This window comes from Tigriopus californicus, chromosome 1 (assembly GCF_007210705.1).
Source record: "Tigriopus californicus strain San Diego chromosome 1, Tcal_SD_v2.1, whole genome shotgun sequence".
In the NCBI taxonomy this organism is placed as follows: domain Eukaryota; kingdom Metazoa; phylum Arthropoda; class Copepoda; order Harpacticoida; family Harpacticidae; genus Tigriopus; species Tigriopus californicus.
Genome location: NC_081440.1, coordinates 8,904,263 through 8,917,033, shown reverse-complemented (window position 1 = coordinate 8,917,033; position 12,771 = coordinate 8,904,263). Strand labels below are relative to the sequence as shown.

At 40.8% G+C, this 12,771-nt stretch overlaps 1 protein-coding gene across 1 annotated transcript; it reads left to right on the top strand.

Moving 5' to 3' along the window:
• Nucleotides 1-1,140: 1,140 nt before the first annotated feature.
• LOC131876870 (uncharacterized) lies at nucleotides 1,141-12,263 on the top strand. The gene is made up of 2 exons (XM_059222383.1): nucleotides 1,141-1,551; nucleotides 8,637-12,263. The coding sequence occupies exons 1-2, from the start codon at nucleotides 1,501-1,503 to the stop codon at nucleotides 11,976-11,978; spliced, it is 3,393 nt and encodes a 1,130-aa protein (XP_059078366.1). The 5' UTR covers nucleotides 1,141-1,500; the 3' UTR covers nucleotides 11,979-12,263.
• The last annotated feature ends 508 nt before the right edge of the window (nucleotides 12,264-12,771 follow it).

Sequence of the window (12,771 nt, the reverse complement as noted above, 5' to 3'; positions counted from 1 at the left end):
TGCCCCAGAGCATCGCCAGGTGCCGTGTGGAAATTTCCATCTTCCTCCTCCCCTTCCGAGCCCCTGTGCCCAGTCATTGTATGGTGCTCTATTGGAAATTCTTGGGTACTGTGGAAAGACTCATTCCGGTCGGGGCCCTGGCCCCTGCCCTCAACTATTATCACCGACATGTCTTCCACTGGTACTTGTGGTTGGGAAAGTGCGCTCGGCCATATCGGCTTGATGTGGTCCCGGTGGCATAGCATTGTAGCCCCTGATGTTGGAAATGTAATTTTGTATGTGTCGCCGTGAGATCGTTCCAGGACCACTGCAGTCTCTCTGGAAAAGATTGGGTCGAACTTGGAACTTTGCGGTATGGTCTTGACCCGGACCTGCTGCCCAGGGCGGAGCATCATGTCCTTCTTAGGAGCCCGGTGTGTTAACGCTCTCTTTCAAGTCAGACTTGGACAAATTTTTAGATAGCATTCCAGATCAACCCTACATTCAAGGACTACCTCGGTCTGCCAACTCAAATTCATTGGTAGACTGAAGGGTAATAAAAAGACGAATTATAACCTTTCATTTTAATAGTACTGGAGATTACATTCCCTGTAGCGGTTAGAAAAGCCCGTGAAAAAACAAACAAAAAAAACAAAAAAAATAACTCTGATGCAAAGTAAAAGTTAACGGTATCTTGTGATTTAAAATGTGTTCTGAACTTTTATGAATTACGCATGAGTTTTTGTTCTTGTAGATTTTTACGATTATGTGGAGGCAAATGTCAGTCCGCATTTAAATTAATCAACTACCTTTTTTTGATACAGTAAATTTAGAATTTAGAATAGCAGCTTTAGCTCACTGCTATTTTGCTGTTCTTTTCATACCTTCGAACAGGTACGCACACTGACTAAATTAACATCGGAATTTATTGGCAGAAGCGGAGACAAAAACTGAAGAGACGTATTTCTTAACGTCTTCACCCTGAAGCATTTCTTGCTAGATGTTCGGCTTGCCGTACGTTCAAATAGGTATGATAAAGCAGGTGGGGGTTCGATACGGAGGACTTGTTTCGCTTCGTACCTGGCCAGGGAGGGGCCGGGATCACTTTGGCTCGGATGAATCTTGGCGCAGAATCTTGTGAAGAATGCGTCGAGGATCGCAATACACAAGCGGAAGAAGACCGGAGTGCAAGGACATGACTTGGAGGAAGAAAATTCTCAATTTCAGATACCTACCCCTTGCGTGAGTGTCACAAGAATCATTCATGGTGCGGTCATGTTTAAAGTGTTTGATTGGCTATCATCTTCAACAACTCGAACCTCAACAACAAATTCATCGTCAGTATCATTTGGAACATCTACAAGCAAAATCATTCTTGATTTAGGCCCGCCATTTGTTCATCATCAACACCACCACCATCTTCCTCTCCATTGGCGACGCGTGGCCTTGTGATTTGTTTCGTGAGTGATTCCTTCCCTCCCTCTAAAGGAAAGAAAAATCTTCGAGTTGAGCTCAATTGTCATGACAATTCCGAGCGTGTGGCTCAGAATGTTACCAAAACATTACGTTGTGGTAAGGAAAACTGTTAGCTGGAATAGTAATTTTGGTCTCCTCATTGGACTAATCCCCCCAAAAAGCAACGAATTGCGTGTTTAATTGAATTGGTTTGGCTAAGATTGGAAAGACTAGGACCAATGCATGGTTAGGTTAATAAGAGGAAGTCGTAATCTATTTTGTATCGAAAATGTTTTGTCACTAGAATGTTTCTGAAAAGAAAAAGAAAATATTCCACCCTAGTTCAAAAGTGTCTAAAATACAAAACTGTAAGCAAGGCCTAGCATAAATTGCGGAAATGGTTTTAATTGGGTTCTTTGCATTGCTTAGAATATTGCAAGGTTTTGAAGATGTTTATAATGTCAGAAAAAAACATTCAATGGCTCGTGTGGCAAAACGTATTCAATCAAGATAGTAAGAAATTTTACTTGCACATTCTCTCCTAATTTCATGAAGTCCCTTAAAACATTTGAAAATGCAATTCTGGCTCTTAGTGTCAGCTCAATATTGTGTCAATACTTCAAAGTTCCTTGTCATTTTTTGTATATGTGTATAAGTGACAGATTGTTTTATTGTAAAAATCAATGAGCTTTGATAGAATGCTTGATAGATTTAAGTCTAAAACAGGTACTTTTGGACACTATTGACGATTTGGGGTAAAGAACCTTGAATCAATCCCAAACCTGTCCACCTTATCTGCGCGTCCTTTGTACCTCTGCTGAATAGACCTTGGCCCAATGCTTCCAAATGTTTTTCTTTAGACTACGGATGGCGTTCAAGGCACCTCAGACTTCTCCTTACCAAATAGCTTACCATTTTTGACGTTTCTAGATTGGCTCAAGTCAAAAAGGGTATTTTCTGGAATGACAGGGAAGCCTTGTTAAGTTTGGATACATTTGTATCGATTTCTGTTAGTAAAAATACATTGCGACGTGTTTTTTCGATTGTCAGAATAGTTTTCAACCTGAAAAATGCCCTTTCAAATTGCATTTTTTAAAAAGAAATCCTCTCTATTACGTTTTGTTTCATGATGTTTCCATTGCGTTTCAATATTTTATATTTTGTCATAACCATTTCCTTCAAAATACTACATTTATAGCAAAACTTTGTTTAATGATGTGTTTTGATTAACTTGGGCTGTTTCAATGTTTATTTGAACTTTTTTTAGGTCTTTAGCCATGGTTTTTTGACTCCCTCGACGTGATGCGTCGAGTTCAGTTTGTTCAGAAAGCATTGAGATTGCAAAATATCGAATTATCTAACGTCTATCGGCTAAAAAAATCGGTGACTGACAGACTAACCTGTATTTCCAGGATTGAAAGTCAAATATTCCTAAAGCTATTTGTACATATCGACTTAAGGTCGAAATAACACGTTCTGACGCAATTTCCCCTTCTTTAGTCAAGTTTTTCTTTATACAAATCATCTCCTTGTATCGATTCGGAAATCGATTTTTTTGACCAAGGGGAAATGCTGCGTCTCAGCATACAAAATTGTTCATAATATCAGCTGTGGTAGTGCAGGATGGATCAGGGTATTTCAAGGTCATGGATGCAGGCAGGCAGGCAAGTTTGGTTCGTAGACCAGCAAGGAAGTGAGTTAAAGGAAGAAGATTCGTCAGTTAGTCTGTGGGCAAGCCCTTTGAAGCCCTGAATATTCTCTCATTCACTCACTACAAGTACTTGAATGAAATGCTCTACAGCAACCTGGTCAATTCTAGTTTCTGGGTCAGTGCCAGAAGACAGAGGACATCGTGACGTTTTCACAGATTTCCTTTTTCAAAGTTTCCAACTGAATAAAAGAAACAACGGCCTGTTTGTCAACTTTTGATAAATATTTTATCATGAAAAATGTTGCCAGTTTCAAGGCAATAAGTTGGTTAGAGATTAGAACCAAGAGTCATTTATGCAAGTATACTAAAGCGTTTGGCCGGCATCTAAAAGAATGCTTACATTATGCTAAAACATAAAATGACTGGGGTGTGGCAAATCTGCTTTTCGCACTGCGTTGATCATCTGATTGGCATGAATGGGTGGTGAAAAGTTATGAGCCTGCTAAGACTCCTCGTCAACGGATTGGTGAATTTCATGATTGTTTCTACTGAAGTCCTAACTTAACTTCATGGATAGGGAACACGATCGCGATTAAAAATCTTTGATTCCTGTGGTTTAAAGATGTTCAGTTCTTGCTTTTATAACATTATGCAGTTATTTCATCGGCCAATATCATATTAATGAGACAAATATTCCAGCATCATAAGACTTAAAGCATCAAAAAAGTACGCGTAAATCCCCAAGTGCGATCAGAGTACTTACTTCTTACTTCTCAAAGTGAAAGAAAGGCAGTAAAATTGAAGTAGGTGTACGGGGTAGACAAAGACTAGATAGCCAAGGAACAGCTTAATAATCCGGGGTGGTTTGTAACAAAAAAGGTGATGTAGTTCTGACACCGCAGTACTGACCTAACTCAATATCAGAATACTGTTTGATCAAACAAGCCGGTGAAAAAATTTAGTGAAAAAAATATTGAAGACCAGGCGTAGGTTGGTCCAGCACCTCGGCTGCACTTTTGTTTTATGCTGTCCAGTCATTCGTCTGATTTCCTTTACACTTTGCATGATGACGATTTGTACACCAATCAAGCCAAAACGGTGGTACGAGTACGACATTCCAAAAAAAACTCCATTCAGTGGACTTGTGTTTCTGAACACGGTGGTTATATTTTCTGGTTAAGTGTTTGCTCAAATGCCAAGACATCTAGAAATGTTTTTCTTTGTCAAAGAGACAAAGAGAACATTTTTTTGTGAAATAAACATGTTTAAAAGTAGCTCAGATAAGTGTGTAATATTACTTAAAGTCCATTAAACGGCATCATTGTCAAAAACGTAGTCAATCAGTATTAAACGTACTCTTAGTTATGTATTGACGTGAAATTTCATAAGCTTCTATTCAGCAGATGCTTAGTTATTACAACTTGAAAGTTTCGCTTTGTACCTTAGAAGATCAAAAAGTGGCCTAATTATGTTTCCAATTATTTCCATGGCTATAAAACGACATGAAAAAACATTTTTCCATTTTCGTTAAGATTTCGTTAAAAGCTAAGTGGCAAAAAATGTCTTTTGGCAAAAGCTCAAGTTTTTCCTAAAAATGCAAATAGAACCTCAACACTTTGCACGCAAAGGAGCAATTACAAAAATATTTGCATTTTAGCCCAAGTCTCTCTCTTCACCTGAGAGATAGCTAAAATAAAGCACCCAGAGGAACCAAATTTGATCCAGAAACCTGCATGGTTTAGGATATTAATTAGGATGTTTAATTAGAAAGGCATTTTGATCTTTCCATTGACCTTAAAAGGCCCTACAGGGCTTTTCATCTTTCTTTTAGTGTTTGCATAAGAGAAAAATGCCTTCGGATTCGACCTGACTTCCTGAGCTACTCTACTTTCCTTTTTCAACTGATCTGTCTCAATGGAGGCCTTAATTCTACATTGAATCAAATCCAACTTTCTTCAAAGCCTAGTCACAACTACTGGATTCAGATTGCTCTAGAGCCTTTTTGCTAGTTTGCAACTCCTTTGGAACAAATTCTTCCTATATTTCGGAATTTTAGACTGTGCCCCGCCTTGTGGAACACATTCAGAGATTCCTAGAGGGGAACTGACTTCCTCAAAAACCAGAATCATTTTGTCTAAGGCTACATCTATGGACGATTCCTTTTTCAGCATTGAAATGAGGTCAATCTCCTCTAACCTTTCTATAATCAACGGCCAATGTTCATCTTTGAACTTGAACTTAGCCAGACCGACCTTTTTGTCCGGTTTTACTCGAGAGCACGCCGGCTTTTGAGTAATGGTCGGGTGACCCTATCTCAAGAACATGGTGATTTGACAGATTACTAGGCGTCACATGGAAGTACTGGATCAGATCAGGGTCATTGGAAAAGACCTAATCCTTAACATTATTCGCTCTGGTGGCTACACCAACATGCTGGGAGAAATTGCGCAAGATCGCAAACTCCTCCAGCTTTTCGAATGACTGAGATGTCGATTTCGAAATGGGAATGTACCCATCTGGACTACTCTCCCACTCTACAACGCTGGCCGGAAAACTGAAGTCCCCTACAAAGAAAAAAATTGAGCAAACTGATTGGTCCAACTCACTTCAGATGAATTTGAAAGTTGACAAGAACGAGCTTATTGTTACAATGGACGGATCCAAGACCTTGGAGATGACAAACTAAGACCTCTACTTCTCCATTCGACATTTTTACGTGATTAATGTGCTGGTCATTTCTAGCAAATATATATACGTCGTATATGCGGAAATATGGGATTGTCAGGGCGTCTTTATCACATCGAACTAAATCGAAACCAACTATGGTTATTTCTTCATCTAAGATCCCTGGTCGAAGCCAAATTTCTGTCATGGAAATGAACGAGACCTGCCTATCTAAAGCTAGTGCCTCAAGAACCTTGATCTTTGTATTGTCTTTTTTGGAAATAAGACAATGCACATTCAGATAAAGCCCTCTTACGGGCTGATTGTCTTTCGATGGACTAGTGTTATCATCTCTTTGACTAGGCCTTCTAACCTTATAAAATCCTGCTCTTGGACAAAACTCATCTTAGGCGGAGGTTGAGGAGAGGGTAAAAGAGGGGGAGAAGGAACTCTGGCCGCCACCTGAGCACACGATCTAAAAGATTCGTTGAGCTCATGACGATCAGAGAGGGGAGTAGGGCTACAATGTTTGGGCAGATGAGAGGTTAGAGGAATTGAGGATGAGGTTGGAGGAGAGGGAGGGGAACAATGGGAGGGAAAGAGGGAAGGAGAGAGGAAAGGGTTGGGGTAAGTCTTTTGAGAGACTTGACAATGAAGTTGAGACAATTGCTATCTCCTCCTCCTAGTGCCCCTGAGATGGATGGGCCTGTGTGCATTTGAAATTGAGGCATACCTTGTGCCTCAATGATCTCATGCACAAAAAAAGGGGGAAATAGCTGCACCTCTGTTTGGAACATCTCTTCTCATTGAACTGGAGAAGGCCAAACCCTCAAGTTGGAACACCATTATGGGTCACCCAATCTACTCCCTTTCCCTGCCTTTTTGCATCTCTGTCGTTTATGGACATCGCAAATTTCGAGAGCATTCTCTACCCTGCTCTCTTTGACCTCTATGACCTCTTTGACTACAAGGAGCGTTTCTATCATATCAAGAGTGTCAGTGCCTGTGTCCCTTTTGCCTGCACTTGACTAGTTCATCCCACAGTCAAGTAGTGGCTGGGTGTGACCAACCCAAGGTATAAGGCCTTCCATAATGAAAGGACAGAGTTTCCCATATAAAACCAGCTCAAGACAGTTTCTGGCCCCTTCAGAAAGTCCCTGTAGCAAAGCTCCTATGGTTATTGAAAGCAAGGCTATTTGAGGGATCCTAACCAAAAATACTGGGAACCTGAACAAAAATGTGGAGAAACATTCTTGAAGCTTCCTTCAGTTTCAAGAGAAAAACCGTTAGAAATGAACGAAAGGAAAATAAACGATGAAAAAAGTAAAAGAAGAAGAGGGTATCTCAAGCGCGTGCGAATGAGAATCAGCTGTACAGCAGGTAAAGAGTACACACTTGCTGGGCGGAAACCAAGGAGGAAAGTACTCCCTAGGGACAGACAAAGAGAACAAAATAGGTCGCGCTGGCTTGAGGCTAGCAACAGAGGAGAAGAGAATGACGATGACCTACTCTTGACTGACCAGCTAGTTAGTCTCAGCCAACATACACCAACTCGACTACAAGAACAAGCAAAAATCAATGGAATGGAAAAGAACAAAAGAAGGTTCTAGAACCTAATTTTTTATTGAAAATGCGAAACTAACCTGATTGAATACAACAAGAAAAACCAACTGCATTTACAAGTACAGGAAATGAACAAACCAAACAATCAAATAATGAACTGCTCCTTAAACCAATAATACATGAAATAACCTAGAACTGGGATAAAATATATTGACAGACGAAAAAAGTTAAATACGACATGAACATTAGAATAAGAGATATAAGACTAAACTACTAATGATAGGAAGAAGAGAAAGCTAAAGAACAAATTTGTCTTACCCTAAGCAGCCACACTACCACTTATATAAAACGCTCAGACCGGCCATTCTGTCAAGATCAGAAGTAACAAATCGTGCGACTGCTCTCACCAAACGACAGGACTGCCCTTTTAAGGGTGACTTCCGGCGCTGAGATTTGAACCCACAACACCTGGGGTGAGAATTCTTTCCTTGTTTGCGCTGCCTCTTAGACTGCTCGACTGCACCAGCTCCTTTCATTTACTGTTACTTATTATTCCTTATTATTTCTTTAATAAAAGATGGTAATATTAAGATTTTGTAAAAAAATGAATGATCCGACCATTGCAAAAGAACGAAGGCGGGACAATTGTTCTTAAAAAGGAAGAAGAAGAAAAAGATTAGTCAGAGGATATCATGCTTTCAAGGTTGAACGAATTGCCTCAAAAAGCACCACCCATCCTTTTTACTCATTGGTTCACTCATCCATAACCGTCTGCCCACTAACCACCCAAGCGTGCATTCCAACTTCCTTGGTCGGTTTTCAACATCGATGTCTTCAAATAAGTGGTCGTCTCTACAAGACAAACATGATGAATCAACATTGCATGATGAAAAAGACAAACCAACTGCAATAGACACTATTGGCCAACTATGAGAACAGCTTCCTACTATTGAAAATTGGAAAATTCAAACACGTGGGCGCAAACTTCACCTTTCAAAGGTTTTTTTTCCAGTATAGTACCTACCTATCAGCGAAGAGCTAATTTTTGGGGCGTCATGCTTGCAGAAACAAAGTGCTCATTTTATTGCTCAAGGTTGCAACCTTGAATAAGACTAAAGAACGAATCAAGGAAGGTGTTCCCAAGCTAAATGATTAGGACTTTAAACAAACTCTCAATACGCAGTCCTTTTGTCAATCACTGCGAATGAAATTTGAATTTGTTGGTGGGATAACAAGAGTCAACCAATTTGGCGATAATCGTTAAAAATTCCTTCACAATGGTCATGGGTTTTTTATTGTTATCTTCCTTTTTTCTTATTTTTAGAGTTTTCTGGTTTGGTTTGTGGTTGTCTTAACCTCAGCTTCATTGGTGGCAAGTCTCTCACCCGTGGACTTCAGGAACGCTTATGACGACTTGAGAACAGGCTTGAGATGTATCGACATGGAGTCCACTGTGAAGACGCAGGATCGTGAAAAGTTACTAGATTGTACGCATTCACTGGTGAATCTTTGTCACTATACCTATAAGACCAAGTTCAAGAACCAACGAGAAGATAATTGCGAAGAAAACTTTGAGAAAATCTGTTCAATCACGTTCAAGCAACAAGCGGTGAACGAGACAATTAAAAAGTGTTACAAACCTATGGTCAAGGAATGCTCGGATGAGAAGAAAGCTGACAGAAAGCCCATTTGTAAGACAGTATTTGAGTCTGAGTGCAGTACAAGATACATTGAAAAGCAACTCGGCAAGTTTGTTGGGGAAACCGTTTGTTCCAAGATCCCAAAACAACTTTGTGGTTCCAATTCATGCAGATTCATACCTGGGCTTGAAGAGTGTCACAACAAAACCGTGATTAATCTGGTGAACGTGCCAGAAGAAAACTGCGATCTAGTTCCCCAAAAAACGTGCCATGGAGCCATCAAACTCGTCCCTTACCTAAGTCCCCAACACGAATGTGAGAATGTTCCAAAAGAGGTGTGCTCCTTTGGAGTGAAAGGTACAATATTTGGAGAGCAACCAATTGTGACCAAGTGGTGCTATGACCCATCCGACGGATTACAAGAACCTCAGGACTCCACTGATTCGTTTACAACGCATGACAATGGAAGTAGAACAGGCCAAACTGTTGGAATTCCAAGCACGGGAGTGACCTCCAGTTCTCCCAATTCAAATGAAAACAATTCTAGAACAAGGCTCAATGATATCAGTCCCTTAGGCTCAAGAGCATCGGTTGATTTCCCAGATCGTCTTGGTAGTAATAGAACACCAGGTTCTAGTGACAGTAACAAAAATAGTAATTCCTCAAATCCCTTAAGTGATTATCCTCGTCCAGGTTCAGGTTTTGCATCTTCTGGATCTGGAGCATCTATTGGTGTTGCTGGTTTAATGGGTGACAACAAAAAAATTGGATCGAGTGCGACAGTGTCTAATGGAGGAGCTAACTTCGAGTCCTCAAGCTCATTTGTTAACACTGGATCAACTGTAGGTAAAAACTTTGTGCCGGAGTTCCAATTACCGCCTTCAGCAGCTGAAGTCATCAACACCTTAGGGCCTAATCCTGCCCCTGTCGCTGACGATGTTTCATACGAATATGATTATGAAGGTCCAAACTCTGTTGATCACAATTCTAATGGTATAGATTACGCAGTGCCATTTCTAGAAGAGGCTCAACCATCCACCCCTGATCCTTTTACTCCTCTGACAACGCCAGCCACCACTCCACGAACTGAGTTAAGGGGTACAGCTTCAGCAGACATTGGACCGGCGTATGAGAAAGCAGGACGCGGTGCAAGAATGCAACAAGGAGGCTCAAAAGATAACTTGTTGCAGCTGACCAGCGATGACGAATACAGCTACGACGATTACTACTACGATGAAGGAGATTATCCAGAGGCTCTTTTCTACACCACTCCTGGTGACAAAGAGCTTAGCAAAAGGACAACCAGGATATCAGCTACTACTACACCTAGCCCAAATGTTGCTTCAAAGTCCTTACCATTGTCCACAAGTCAAAGTGGTGGGTCCATTCGGTCGACCAACAGTGTTCATGATCTGATTAACGAAAGCAACATAAAATTCCACAAATTCATTCCCCATGATCTTAAAACAATTGTAGATCTAGTAAGTGAAGATGCCAAAAAGGATCTCAAATTTGCTCAAGCCAATGGGCCCGATGCCTCGAAAAAAGCAGAAAAAGCCGCTTTAGCAAAGGTGATACAACACAATGATCAGGATAGAGTGGTGGATAAAACAGTTATCATTAAGAACACGCCCGAGGCTTTAAAAGTGTTTGGAATAAAAAACATACCCAAAGAGCTTTTTGATAAAGAACGACAGCTCTTGCGCTTCAATGAAGTCCGAAAAAAATCTCATGACGCTCTCAGCTCTCCAACACAAAGGAATCCCACACAAAATAACCATTTTCCTTCTTCTCCTCCAAATCCTGCCAATTTGATTGGTGTCTTGTCTGTTGACAAGGGGCACAAAGATCATGGTATTCAGAATGACAATGCACGAAAAGGTAAAAACGCTGACAGCCGAGCAAAAGATGGATTAACAAACTCTCTCAAAATTGGACCCAGTCGTGGTAATAACATTCGAGGTATTGACAGCAATAACATCAGAGCAAATGGCAGCAATACTTTAGGTTCGATCGACCATACTGAAACCACCAGCACCAGCACTGCCATTTATATTGAAGAGGTGCTACCTACTGACATGGAAGCAAACAGCCAAGATAAACCTTCGACTTCAAATCCCTTTCTAGCCAATAGTAGTCCGACAAATCCCGTTGTTATCAAGGGTCGGGCCAGTTGGGAAATTCAGCCTGTGCCTACAATTCCTTACTCACGTCCGATTGTTAGTGTGTCATCGAGTGGAAAACTCAACCCAAAACCATTTCCAGCCAAGGGAGGACTAAATTTCCGTCAACCCAAAAATATTGCCCAAAATCTGGCTGTTACCAAAGCTCAGAGCTTCGCCATTCCTGACAAACCTTCGGGACCCAATAAACTCGAAAAATTCAGAAAGCTTCAACAGACTGGATTACAAAATACCATCAAGAATCACCAAGCCTTGATCCATCCCAGTCAAGTGAACATGCATGAACCTCCGTTCAAGAATGATAACGCTTTGTTCTTTCCTACTAACATTGCTGAAATCCTTTCAACTGACGACAAAACTCGCACTTCCAGAAACCCTCAAAATGTGTATGATCCTCAGGCTCAAGCTACAAAAGTAACTTTTAGCCCACCACCCACTCTTCAGTATGGCTTTAGACCCCTATCGACACCTTCATTGCCATATTCAACCCCACTAGGGGGTTCATCTTACAAAAGTACGGGAGGGCAATTCAGCCCCCCTAACACGCTCATGTTCGGTTTTAGCCCTTTGTCCACAGCCACACAAAGACCTTCGACGTATGACGACGCCTTGTCTCAGGTCCAAAAAGGCTTCACCCCACCTATTCCAGCCTCTAACAGCGGTGGTAATTTGGATCATTTCCGTTCCACGCCTCACCAATCCAACCAGGATGTTCAGTTTGAAAATAGCCTTTTTCAAACTGAACATCCATCTCGTCCAAGAAAAAGTCGCTCTATGATGACCATCCTTCAGGATTTTTTCAAGCCAATCACTCAGCCACTTCAAGACATCATGAGTGGGTAAAAAGTGCGCTAGGCATTTCAATATGCTATCCGTTATTTTGGCTGTCATTGCAACTTTTTCAACGTCGCAAATCCGCTTGGTGGAGGTCTTCGATCTGTGATACGAAGTGTGTGTAAAGTTTTAATAATCAATCGACCACAATTTGTCCGTCTAATATGTTCATGCTGCTATTGCAGCATGAATGTTCAAATTACTATGTTTCTAACAACAATCGTTTGATCATCCGCTAATAGACTCAGATTGTACTAACGATAAGCAGTAACTCAATAAAGTTAAAAAATATGATCTTGAAGCACTTGCACAGCAAAATGCAATTATTGGAATATAGCTTTTATTCTCATATGAATTAACACGACTCGAAAAAGCGAAGGTACTGTTTGATTCCAAATACTTTCAGAGACGGCTATGCTCATCGAAATATTCCATTAAATCGAAGGACTACACCTATTTTTATATAGATTTCGCTCGTTATGGCAGCCTTGACAAAGGTCCTTGAAGCTAAAAAGCTGACTTCCGGCTCGAAAAAAAATCACTAAAACACATTAGAGAACTGATCTCCAAACATGTTAGCCATAACCTCTACATTGTCAATGGCTTTGCCATCTACCCCAATAAGGTCCCTTATTTGCAACGTCACACTGCCCAAAGAAAACGGGAATAGGCACGGTAGATTGCTACATAAACTGCTCTTGCCTTGCCTTGAACGCAATTTCTTTTCCGGACATTATGTGACCAGCGGCACTAATTGAAACTAAGATTTTGATAGAATTAGTCAAAAACAACACAAACGCAT

Bases quoted from the DNA above. Each gene is read 5' to 3' on its own strand.
- LOC131876870 (XM_059222383.1), top strand. From the start codon at position 1,501: ATGACAATTCCGAGCGTGTGGCTCAGAATGTTACCAAAACATTACGTT. The intron at 1,552-8,636 runs GTAAGGAAAACT...TCTTATTTTTAG, and splicing joins TACCAAAACATTACGTTGTG to AGTTTTCTGGTTTGGTTTGT.